The sequence below is a fragment of the Prunus mume genome, linkage group LG5 (assembly GCF_029339155.1).
Source record: "Prunus mume cultivar Tortuosa linkage group LG5, ASM2933915v1, whole genome shotgun sequence".
Classification (NCBI taxonomy): Eukaryota; Viridiplantae; Streptophyta; class Magnoliopsida; order Rosales; family Rosaceae; genus Prunus; species Prunus mume.
Window position 1 is genome coordinate 2,342,088 of NC_142702.1, and position 12,696 is coordinate 2,354,783.

The 12,696-nt window shown below is 35.6% G+C and overlaps 2 protein-coding genes across 2 annotated transcripts; one reads left to right on the forward strand and one right to left on the reverse strand.

Moving 5' to 3' along the window:
• The first annotated feature begins 656 nt into the window (after nucleotides 1–656).
• On the forward strand, nucleotides 657–4,341 carry EMB2816 (Small nuclear ribonucleoprotein family protein). Its single transcript, XM_008233088.3, has 6 exons — nucleotides 657–798; nucleotides 1,133–1,198; nucleotides 1,316–1,397; nucleotides 1,930–2,001; nucleotides 2,235–2,287; nucleotides 3,940–4,341. Exons 2-6 carry the CDS (start codon nucleotides 1,196–1,198, stop codon nucleotides 4,027–4,029), a joined length of 300 nt encoding a protein of 99 aa, XP_008231310.1. The 5' UTR covers nucleotides 657–798; nucleotides 1,133–1,195; the 3' UTR covers nucleotides 4,030–4,341.
• A 4,818-nt stretch (nucleotides 4,342–9,159) lies between these two features.
• SAP5 (A20/AN1-like zinc finger family protein) lies at nucleotides 9,160–10,203 on the reverse strand. The gene has a single exon (XM_008233089.3). It carries the CDS (start codon nucleotides 9,983–9,985, stop codon nucleotides 9,488–9,490), a length of 498 nt encoding a protein of 165 aa, XP_008231311.1. The 5' UTR covers nucleotides 9,986–10,203; the 3' UTR covers nucleotides 9,160–9,487.
• Between the last annotated feature and the right edge of the window lie 2,493 nt (nucleotides 10,204–12,696).

Here is a 12,696-nt window from a genome sequence, read left to right on the forward strand (position 1 = left end):
TTAAATAAGAAGGAAACGAGAAAAAACAAATAAATTTTATTAACCAATTGTACATAATCATTTCAAATCTTGTTGTTCAAATATTTTTCTTCTAATAATGAATCGTAGAAATTCAATGGATATCCAATTAAAATCTAAAAAATAGTAATTTGGTGGTATTCAATTATAATTTGGCAAAAATAATCATTCAAAAAGTCAGTTTTTAAGGGAACTGTAAAGTATTGATTTTTGTCAATGAGAATTGGTTCAGTTAATAAGGTTTATGCACCATGTGTAGCCCTATTAGTGTTCGAGTCCCACTACCAGCAGTCCTTATTGGTGCATGATTTATAATTTCCTACATAAATTCATATTGATGTCAGTTGGGTACCAGTGCACATGTAAGTCCTTCTGGCTCGAGATTGTGGGTTTGCCTTTGGTGGTGAGAGTAGCCAATTTCCCCATAAACTTCCTCTCATTTAAAAAAAAAAATATATATATATAAAAATATATTTTAAAAAAAGTGATTTTTGTAAACAAACAAAAAAAAGTAGTGATTTTTGTGGATTTTTAGAATGAAGATTCAAGACTTAAACCCTAACTTATAATTGACCCCAAAAGAAAACCCTTACTCATAAAATAAAAATAGATAATAAATAAAAGAGACTCAAACCCTTATTAAGCTCCCGCTCCCACTCTCTGTCTGGTGCTGCCTCTCATCTTCTTCATCGTCTCATATCTCCCAACTTCCAAAGGTAGGCAACCGATCAGCTCCTTTTCCGTTAAACCCACAATTTGAAGATCAGCAGAGAGACAAAGGTACTGGCTTTCACCTCTTATGCCTGATTTCTTTATTATTTTCTGTTAAATTTTAATTTTCTCAGTATATTAATGTGTTCGTGGTTATATATAGCTTGTAAAAGTTATCTTTCCTGGGTTTCAGAAACCCTAATGTTTGATAAGTGTTTATACATGTGTAGTCAAAAGGTTAATTGGTGTGTTGCCATTTGGTACTTGTCGAATCTTTCATTCAATTGAATAAGTTTTTTTTTTTGTTGTGATGCTTTATTTTCTCTTCCTGATTACTTTTATATTTGTCATTCAATTGTCTAACTTTTGTTTTTTGTTTTTATTAAATATTTTCCAAGTTTAGCTTTTTAGGGTTTTTGAGTAGAGCTTCATCATCCAATTGAAGAACTGAACAGAGCCAAATAAGATGGTAAGTTTGAAACCCACGAGAAAAAGACACAGAAACTTTTGATTGTATATCCTGGCTTGGCTTACATGTGGATTTGGTGTTTATATTTTGTGGGTGAAATTGTGTTTTGTGTTTCAGTCAGGGAGGAAAGAAACAGTCTTGGACCTGGCCAAGTTTGTGGACAAAGGTGTCCAAGTCAAGCTCACTGGTGGTAGACAAGGTTAGTACACTTTGCTCAACTCCCCATTTCTCTTTCTCAAATAATTACTATCTAGTTTTGTTGAATTCTTGATCAATGTGTAAAAGATTCTAGCCATCTGGCCTATAGCCTACTGGTATATCTCTCTCCTCAAATTTTCGTGGATTTGTAGGGGTTATGAGTCATTTGATTACCGTTACGGTTAAGGAAGTATTTTCCCTGCTTTAGAGGGTCAAAGTTCAAGCAGTCTTCGTTTCTAAACCAATAAATAGGAGTTGTAACACCCTATCAAACAATGTCTAAGATTCAGAATGTAGAAATTTACACCATTTGTAGGTTGTATAGTAAATATTTTATTAATCTGGGGTATGTGGCAACAGTGAATAGATACTAGCTGAGTCATAATAGGTTATCCCACCTCTTTGCTTCAAACATAATGTCAACAGAATTTACATTTTTCTGTTTAGGAAAATATCAATGAGAAATTTATATATTTTTATAATTATCTATTGTGTGTACGCAATTTAATTTTCTGTTTTGAATTTGATTACAGTAACAGGGACTCTAAAAGGATATGACCAGTTGTTAAACCTTGTCCTAGACGAAGCAGTAGAGTTTCTAAGAGGTAAATGTTCTGTAGCCTTCCGGAAACTGTTTTTGCCTTGTGTGCGTTTAAATTTATAGCATCCTTGTGCTCAAGAAAGACCAACTTACAGCACAGAAGGCAGGAATTAGATGACTTTGAAAATTTTCTAGGAGTTTTAGTCTCTTCAGGTTCTTGTCATGATAAGTTTTGTAACTTTTCTGTACTAGTGGATATGATAAATTTGACGTAAGAATTTTCCCCCTTCATTGCAGATTCTGATGATCCATTGAAGACTACGGACCAGACCAGGCGCCTTGGCCTAATAGTATGTATTCTTCTAGTATATCTCTGATGTTGAATCTTAAACCAGCGCCTAAAACTTCAAGCATACATACATATATACATAGATGTTCGGTGGTGGTTTAATGGTAGTGAACTATGACTAATATTGTTAGGATTTGGGGTATGGTTGGTTCTGATACTTTCTGAAAGTCTGATCACATCACAACGGTGAGAATATAGTATTAAGGGGAGAGATGAAAATTGCTGGATAAAATTAGAAAAGAAAGAATCTAAGGATCATGTTATTATCATGCAACTATGGCCTGTCCAACAGAATGTAACATGCATAGGCTCCTTATCACACTTACGTCATCTTCAATTTTGTTACCCGTGATATAATATAGTTAAACATCTGGAAGTGACTGGTACATCAGTTCCTTTCCAAATTCAGTAGCCAACATCAAATACAGACTCCAGTAACATTTATTATTCCTCCACTCTCTGGTGTTCACCCATCATGGTGGCTATGTATAGGAACAGTTTCGCTCTCCCTAAAAGAGTAAGAACAACGTTGCAGCTTGCTGACGACCTCATGAGAGTCTGAAAGAAAGCTGGTTTTAGCATCATCTCTCACTATATCCTTCCCTTTCTCACCTGGTCAATATTAGCAACATGTCTACCATGTGTCTGTTGGTTTTGGCAGCATCTTGTCCCAGCTTCATTGCTTTGCTCACTTGAAACATTCCAAACAACAGCTATATTCACAGGTGCTGCACCATCTTTCTTTCCTGGAAGGGCCTCTTGCACCATAGCACCATGCCTCTTTCTCTCCCATTGAGGCATATTTTATCCTTTTGGGTTGAACAAATGCAAAACTCCCATCTCATCTATAGTTGATTGATTTAACCCTGCAAGATAAAGAGATGTTAAATGCTCGTTACTTAACCAATTCAATTTGAGGGATTACAGAATGCATAATTGTACTCCTCTACAGTCCTTACTTTCATCCTTTTGCTTTAGTGAGTGAATTTTCTGATACAACTCAATCATGTAGTCAGCTGCTAAAAGTTTCTCTGCATTTTTATTTTCCCCATGATCAGAAAACTGCCCTTTTCAGTTTTCTTCTTCCATTGAAGACCAGTATTATTCAATTTAGGCTTCACAAATTTCACTTTTCTTTTTTTGGCCATCAGCATTACACAAAGTAAGTCTCCGAACTAGTTTCATCCAAATAATCCTCCATGTGCATTTTTCGATGGAATCATCAACTTCTATTTGAATTCATCCGTTAATGTCAAGTGCTAGTGCCCAGAGAACTCTCCAAAACCGTAAGTTATTTAGCAAGTAAAATACCTTTCTTGAATTCACTAGTGTTTCAGAGCGAAAAAAAAAAAGAAAAAGAAGAAGAAAGAATTCAGTAGTGCTTATGCATTTCTCCATCTTGTCGACTTAATATTGTCATTTTTTTCTGGCTGCCTAACTTGTTTAGAAAGCTATCCTGTTATTTTTTTAGCTAGGCTAAAGCTGCTCTAATGTGTATCTGTGAAGAAATATTCATTAGTAATGTTTGTATGATCGAGTAAAACGAAAAGACAAAAAAGAGGAAGTTGATACTGGAGCTCTTGGCTTTTTTTTCTCTTTCTTTTCTCAAATTATTCTCTACAACAAGTTTGAGTGTGCATTATTGTCCCGCAGGTTTGTAGGGGAACTGCTGTAATGCTTGTGTCGCCAACAGATGGTACAGATGAGATTGCGAACCCTTTTAGCCAGCCAGATGGGGCCTAAAATGGAGAACTTGCTTTGCCTCTCCTCACAACACAGTTTTTAAGAAACCATGATGGGGTGATTGTGGGGACCTTGGTCTTTAAATACCATGGACATTTGATTATCAACTAATGTAAAACATTAAAATGTTTGTTACTCTCTGTTCGTTTTAGATTCTAGTAGTAAATCTGTTCTAGGTGTTATTGGATGCTTCTAAAAATGAAACTCATTGTCTTTTGGGTGTCATCCTGTCAATGTAGTTATGTAACATTGTAAAATTTGATTCCTACCTGAGTTTCATACAATTCTAGTAGGATTTTCTTTGTTGCTTCATTTGTTTTCACCGTGAAGTGTGTCGTCCTCTTTTCCACTGGCCGTGGTGCAGAAAGAGGAAAACAAATTTGATGTGCACAGAAAGAGGTTGCTGCAACCCGTAAACTTGTAGATATCTTTTAAAGCTGTGACCCTTGAGCATTATATAGTTCACCAGGCGTGGAAGATGTCATCAAGGAGACTGCTTAATCATTTGGCCAGTGGAAAAGAGGATTTTCTGAAGATTCTTTTGTACTGAATGGCATTTAATCATTTGGATCAAACAGACTTTTGATATAATTTGTCCATTTTAAAAAAGAAAGATAAAAAGATAATTAACTTTTAAACTTTTGATATTATAGAATAGTACGGTAATGCTACGTGATATATCTTCAGACATGTGTTCAGTGAGCCAAGATGACAGTGTGGTCCCAGGCTCCCACTCCAATTATTTATTTATTTATTTGTATATCATATATGATATAATATTATAATATATTATATTAGTTTTAGCGTATTTATTTCACAATAAAATAATATATTAGGTTCTTTTTGTCTACAAATTAACCATAAAATTTCTTGTCTCTCTTTTACTCATTCTCTTAAATCTTCTAGGTTAGTTTATGATATTTGCACTAAAAACTCCTAAAGTTTTAACCTTTCTTTCTCTTCCTCTTTTGTTTAAAGCTTTATGAATTTTTTATTTTCCTCATTTTTTTATGTATGAGTTGGGTACCTTAATCTTGCACTTTATGAACTCTTTTTTGTTTTTGTTTTTCTATTTCTTTTATCTTTTGGAATATAAATGATCAAATTTGAAGTCTTTAATAGTGTAGATGATGATATTAGTATTTACCCAATTTAAAATATGAAATTCATGATAATTATGAAGAGAAGACAAAGTTAATGAAGGGCCCCCTCTAATGTGAAATCCCCGCCACGCATGTGTTATAATATTAGTGGATGTTTAATTGATACTATTCCCTAAAGCTTAAAAAAGGGAAAATAAACTTTAAAACGTCTGTTCATATTATAACACGTGAAAAATATGTCATTTGACTATACTACCGTAGTATTTTATAATTTATAGTGCTTATGGGGCCTCTCCTCCACTAACCTCTTAATAAAAGAATTTTCAACGGGGTCGGCTGTCCTCATGCGCACTTGAATATAAAGTTGTCATTTTACGTTGCTTTTTGTATATGGATTCCATTGCAGGAACATGTCATTGGGTTTTTGGGAGTTTCTGGTAACAAAATTGCCAGATCTGATGAAGCTGTCCATTTTAATGATCTTGACCATGGTGCAAGGTGGAGGCATTATCCATGAAAATAAGTGGCTTGTATTGTATGAGAAGTATATATAAAGTAGTCCAGTGGAAACATGAATCGCTTAGAGCCACACTTGGGGAAAAACCAATGAGATGTCTTTTGATTTTTTGACAGCCATTTAGCTGTATGGTGCCCTCCCCCTTACCACCCACTTTGCTGATTGGCATTTTGATCTTCTCTCAAATCTAGTGGTTCTTTGACATATATGCTTTTCCCCCATTTTTCCTAGCTACATAGAAATATATTCTTTTCAATTCCACTAAATTTAAGATGGATCAACAGCAAAAATCACATAAGAGAGATGGAGGAAAAAGACTTTAAAACTCTTTTGCAATGTTTGACTCAACATTTCTATGCTCCACTTTACGAAGGTTGAGAAAATAGTTGGGTGTCAAATGTGGCGTTGGAATAAATGTTTTTAATAACTTAAGTTACAAACTCATTAGGGTTCGTTTGGGAGTGATTTTAGATAAGCCAGAATCACTTATGGGAAGAAGGAGGATGTACTTCTCCAAAAAAATCACTTTTAGTAATTTTAAATGGTTCTTGGGAGAAGCATCTCCTATGTGTTTTTTCATAAAATCACTTAAAATCATTTTAAAGTAATTATTTTAAAAAATAATTCTCCATAAAAATGATTATTGGCCTCTCTATAATCACTCTCAAACGAGCATTTTAATTAATTAGATATTTCATTGTTGCATAAATATCATCCTATGCGACAACTCGGCATGCCAGATCAGCTAGGCATGAGAAACATGTGGAGCAAGTAAGGGTGAGAGGAGATGTGTGTAACATAAGTTAAAAAGAGGGAGATGACAAGTACTGTCGCATTGTAGATGATGTTACAGAACATAACCAAATTATTGAACTCTGAGAAAAGCTTCCCACACAAGGAGTCGGCGACTTCAGCTCTCTATCTATGGACAGCTGGAAACCCAACAACTTCCATGATATGACCATCACTAAACCCATAAAAAATGGTTAAACCCTAAATTGTCATAGATAAAAAATGTCAAACTATATCTTTTTATTTTAAACTATTTCAATAGTGAGGTTTCAAGTTCAAATCTCGTATAAATGGTTAGATTTGAGGTTTCGGGTTCACATTCGTCATCCTCCTTTGATTATGTACTTATCCTTAATATAACTTCATTATTAAGTATATGAATTGAATGGTATGGGCTGCTAATAAGTCATGTGATGACATGATTTTGGTGATTAGGAAAGTGGGTCCTTGTGCACCTTTTCTTTTAAATTTTTTTATTTTATGTTTTGGCCCTTGCGAAATAAAATGGCATGAAACTGGGTCCAAATTTTGGTTCTATAATTTGTCCCCAGGATTTGACCCCTAAAATAATAAAATAAAAAATCAACATGGGGAGCCTCCTCCTAATTGACCACAATTTTAGGCTTTACCTTACTCGAGGACAAATAAAACAAACACATATAAACAAGGCTTAATTATGTATATGCCCTTTGTGCTTTCCAACTTATCTCGACACCATCAGATTTGCAAACTACCAAAGTACCCAAAGTTTAAAAACCGTTTCACGCATCGTTCATCTCCCCAAAATTCCGAACAAAGAACCCATCCTCTTTGTTATCGTTCATTCGACCAATTTTGGGCTGTCATCTCCTTCTCCGCCACCCAAGCGATTTACATGGGTATTAAAAGAACCGATTTTACCTAAAATCTTCATCGCTCGTTCGGCGATTCCGAGCACCATTTGCTTCGATCCGGTATGGTTTTTCAACCTCTCGAGTTGTTCTTGCCGCTAGTTGTCTGGTTATGAGAAATTTCGAGTTTTGGAGGGTAAATAAGCGATGAACAGAACAAAGGGGATGAGTCTGCTCGAATTTTGGGGATGAACATGAACGCTCATAACGGAACTTCAAAAACCGAAAAGGTAACGTGAGACGGTTTTTTAAACGCTTGATTGTACTTTGAGCCGCTTGCAAACACCTGTGGTAATATGAGATAAGTTGGAAAGACAGGAGGTATGTACATAATTAAGCCTAATTAAGCCTATAAACAAATACGACTGTTTTATTTTTTCCTGATTTTGAAGGATTCAGGGATTCAAATTGGATTATTTTTATGACAAAAAATTACGTGTAGTACACGGCAACATGCATGTGGTCAACGCTTAAATATTTGATATTTTCAACAATTCGGTTTTTCATATTACCATCCGTACTAGAATTTTCAAAATTAGCCAACCTCAATTAATTTGCAAGATAGGTCATGGTGCGTCATGTACACGATTTAGCCTTGGATTGGGTGGATTTTCCCGTCAGTGCAAAACATGTTCCACTTCTATTATGGGGAAAAAGAGCCTTTGCATCAGCTGCTCCCAACAAACATTGCCAAGAATGATCCTCATCATCTTCTTCCAAGTGACTAAGAGGGTCGGAATTGCGCCTTAAGGTCTCATTTGGTTGCACGATTTGTACTAAATTGGAATTAAGTTTAAGTCCGTCTTTATGAATCATGTTTCTTTAGATACGATTCATATGTATAATATTAAGAATTGTTATTCAATTTAATAAGTCCAATATGATTATTTATAAATTCACCAAACAACGATCAATCATCATGACACGAAACCAGGCTTCCAAGCAGGGTTTGGTTTCAGTCTAGCCTTACGAGTCCAATCCAACCATTTAATTCATTTGTGGCCTTAATTGGTGGGAGGCTAATTAATTTTGAAGGTGATGCCACACGCATTTGGTCGCATGCCTCGTCGTTCAGACACTTTACATTTCCACTGCCTAGCAGGAAACAACTCTGCTTCCAAGTTCCAAGTTCCAACCAACCCAAACTCCCCAGAGACAAAACTCAGCACTTCGACGACGTCGTTACATAAATACACATAAACATACACATTCACATTCACATAATAATACATTATACATATGTACTTTTCTGACAGCTTTTCATGTGACTGAAAGGTCACGAAAGGCGGACCTACCTACATGTGGTCCCCACACAAACCCCCCATGCATGGCCCACCATGCAAGTGTATGCATGCGCACTCATCCACGTCATCTATTCTTTACACCCACCGCTACTCAATCTCGGCCGTCAGATCTCTGAATCCCTCGAGATCCTCGCCCCCACTCCTGCCTTTATGTTGAAAACAGCGACCAGTTATCATACGCAAATGTTCCCTTCACCTCACTTCATACTTTACAGCTTTAATGGTTTATGCCATGCACACGTGTCACCCTCCCATACGCCCTCTTCAACTCGCCTAGGCAAATACCCACTCGTATCAAATTATCATCTCGTTCCATCGCGAGAAATAAATAATTGAAAGCGCCCCCTAAGTTGCCCATACGGTGGGCCCCATAGCTTCCAACCCTCCTCCCAACTGGATTTTCCAGTTGCAAACTTTCGAAATGACATAAAACACCCTGTCTCTTCTTCGAATTAACATTCAACTGCCATTCAAACATCGCAGAAAAAGAAATATCAAAACCAGAAAAAGCTGAACACCAACTATTACCAACAAACACATCGAATATCGTAAATCACAATAATTTTATCATTTTCCAAGCCAGAAGAAAAGAAAACACAATAAAATTAAAAAAAAAATAATTATCAGAGAGAATTTGATTTTCTTCAATAACTAAGCGATCTCTCTCTCCGTCGTCTCCTCTGCTCCTAAAACTGTTTCCCTCAATCTAAAACCATCGGTGATGATCTCCGAGAGAGAGACACGCCATGATAATCGAGCACAAATTTCCTCTGAAACTTTCTCGAGAATTAATTTTAATTTTCCCGAGAAAATTCAGAAATGTTTTTGGTTTCATTTCTACAAATTTAATTATCAAACCCGGACGATCTTCGCGGCCTTGACCACGGGGTTTTCTCTCGCGATGGCCTCGCGACCCGCGGCCTTGTAGTCGTAGCTGCACACGTGGCGGTCGGAGTACCGGTGCTCGGAGCAGAAGAGTTCGCCGCACCGGCACCGGAATCCGGTCAACCCGACCTTTCTCCGGCATCCGGAGCAACGGTTTACCACTCGCCGATTCGCCGATTCGTCCGATCTCGCGATCTCGGACGCCGTCGTTCTGCGGGTGATCTCGGCCGGAGCCTCGAAGCTAAAGGAGCTAGATCTCGGACTTTTTTCGCCGGAAAACTTCAAAGTCACAGCCGAAGATGAGGTTGCTGTGGTGGTGGCTGAGGAGGCGTTGAAGCACTTCTGGCACATGTTGTTGGTGGAGGGATTGCCTGTGACGCCGCAGTTGTTAACGCAGTGCGTTAGAGTTTCGGGGACCTTGAACTCCGTCTCTTCCTTCTCCGTTCTCTGAGCCATTTTTTTCATTCAGATTCCGTCCGATCGATCGATCTCTCCTCTTCTCTTCTCTGATTTTTTTTTTTTTTCTTGAGATATAGATAGAAAGTATATGGAGGTTGAGGTTTTCTAGAGAGAGAAAAAGAAAGTTGTGGTTTCTAGAGAGAGAGAGAGAAGAGAGAGGTTTGAGAGGTTTGGGTGGGCGAGGGAGGAGACAGAGAAATGGGGATATGAAGGACTGAAAGGTCGGTAATGGTGATGGAATATAGGCCTCATACAGACGCGTATAAAACATTTCTGCGTTTTATTTTTACCAAAATACCCTTCCTCTTTTTCTTTAATTATGACCTTTTGCTTAATGAACTAAATTAAATTAAATTAAACTTTTATTTTTAATTATTTTGGTTCTTTGGTTTGGCTTAGGTTGCTTGTTCTAGATTGGTTCTGACGTGGTAATCGTCATTATTGAGAAAAGGCTATCCCTGACAAAGCTTATTTTAAGGTTCCGTGGGACCCGCATTTTTACCCACATGCAGAATGATATCAATATGCAGCCGTCTGATTGATTCTATTGGTGGCGGATGTTCTAATTTATTTTTCATTTCTTTATTTCCAATATAAATAACTCAAAAGATTAAAGATGAATTCGTCTGTCTGGATTTTTATTTGAATAATTGTTCATCAATCATACGATAATTTATTTATTCATTTTTTTTACACAAATTAATTGGTTTCTACTCTTATGCAATTGTTCTCATTTCATTGTTATGTAGTGGACTCATATGCATACTATTAGAAAAATCACTTTATACCTTCTCAATAATTATTTGGTGTGCCATTTCGGTCATAGATAGTAGGAGAAAAAATAAATGATATAGTCGTTAAGATCGTTCGAATAACAACACTCAAATTAAGAGGAGTTCGAAGTAGGGAAATATGAACAAATCAACGATTTAGGAAACCCTAGTGGCTTTAGTAGTTTTAGCGCAGTTTTTGTTCGTTTTAAGTTTGTTTTTAGCATGTTAGTTTGTTGTCTTCTTAGAATTGGTGCTTTAGATGTCATGTTGATGTCTTTAACTGCATAGTTAAAGTTTATTTTTTGAAGTTGCTCTTTGATAAAAAAACAAAAACAAAACTCAATTTATATTGTAACGAATGCATGTTAATATTTTGATTTTATTTTAACAATTAAAAAATAAGTGAGATTTTAAGTTATCCTACACAAGAATTGCTTCCAAATTACGAAACCCCCTTATTTAGTCATTCTCATGATTTGCTATAAAGCTATCACATATAAAAAGAATGCTTGAAAAGCAATTTCTTACTTTTTTTTTTCTACCTTTAATTATCTTGCATTGGAATAAAAGCTGCCTCATGGATGCCTTCCCAATTTAGGGTGATTGACATCTTTAGCCTACAAAAATTTATTTCATATGGTAAAGTATGCATGTCTTATAAAGCTTCATATTCTTTTTCTTTTTCTTCATTCTTTAAAAAAGAAAATTTTTTTTTTTAAACCAAGAAAACCATCATGAAATTAAGCTGAATATATATATATAAAGCAAAAGACAGATAATAGTAAAACATTTAAAATATCAAAAAATGCTTTTAATTATTGCAAACATTAAGAATTGAAATTATTAATTAAATTAAGATAATATGATAAATTCACATTTTTTTATATTTTAAAAATTAAAATGAAAAGAAAAATCAAATAATGGATTCTACTTTTATGAAAGCAACTACCCATTATCTTTTTTAATTCTAAAATAAAATAAAATTTTTTTTTTTAAAAAAACCTATCACAAATACGAAAGCGCGTGCGAAGATACTAGTATTAATTAAACAAGAATTTGAAAAAGATAATTAAAAAAGTTGGGTGTGAGGTGAGAGGGATATTTCCTGTCGTCCACTAGGAAGAAAGGAGTAAATAGTTTTTTGTTTTTTGTTGTTGCACTGCATGGGTAAAAGAAGAGCAAAACAAAAATAAATAAATAAAATTAAAAATGTACGGGATCCTAGAAGAATTGCAATGCAAGTGGAAGGGCAAAATGGAAAACGGGGAAAAATTAGAAAGCCCCACTTGGGGAATGGCGGTGACAGGGGCAATTTCTCGCGTCCAGCTTTATAAGGCGAAGCCGCCCTATCTGACTGACCCATTTCGTTGTCTCAGGAAAAAAGTCGCTCTCTCGGTCCTCGTCCAACGCACACGTGTACGTCACACGCGTCGTCGTCTCCCCTCCTCTACGTGTGCCAATATGAGGAGCCAAACAAAATACGCAATACTGCTGTTCACCGCAAAAACAAAACAAGACAAAAAAGAAAAAATAAACAACGCAAAAACTATTTCAGTTTCGTTCACCTACTTTCCCCATGTTACGTTAAGATTTTAACTACAATGTTTCTATTTTGGTTAATATAAGTTCGGAACAATATCAATGTGTGAAAATTATGACATTGATTCAATGTTGTAACTACGGAATAGGAATATAGAATGAGAGAAAAACCAACGAAGTCTAGTCCAATTAAAAAGAATATTAAGTTTGAGCGAATAATTTAGTTAGAGCACTAAAATGTAACTCAAGGACAAGTACATGAAAATGGTTTGTACTTACCCGTTGGCCCAGTTTCTCTTTTGATTTTATTTTTTAAAGGAAAATATCCACGTCTTTTTCTCGAAGTAGGAATTCCCATTTTTCTGTTAATCACAATTTATATTTTTAATAAATTATTTATATATA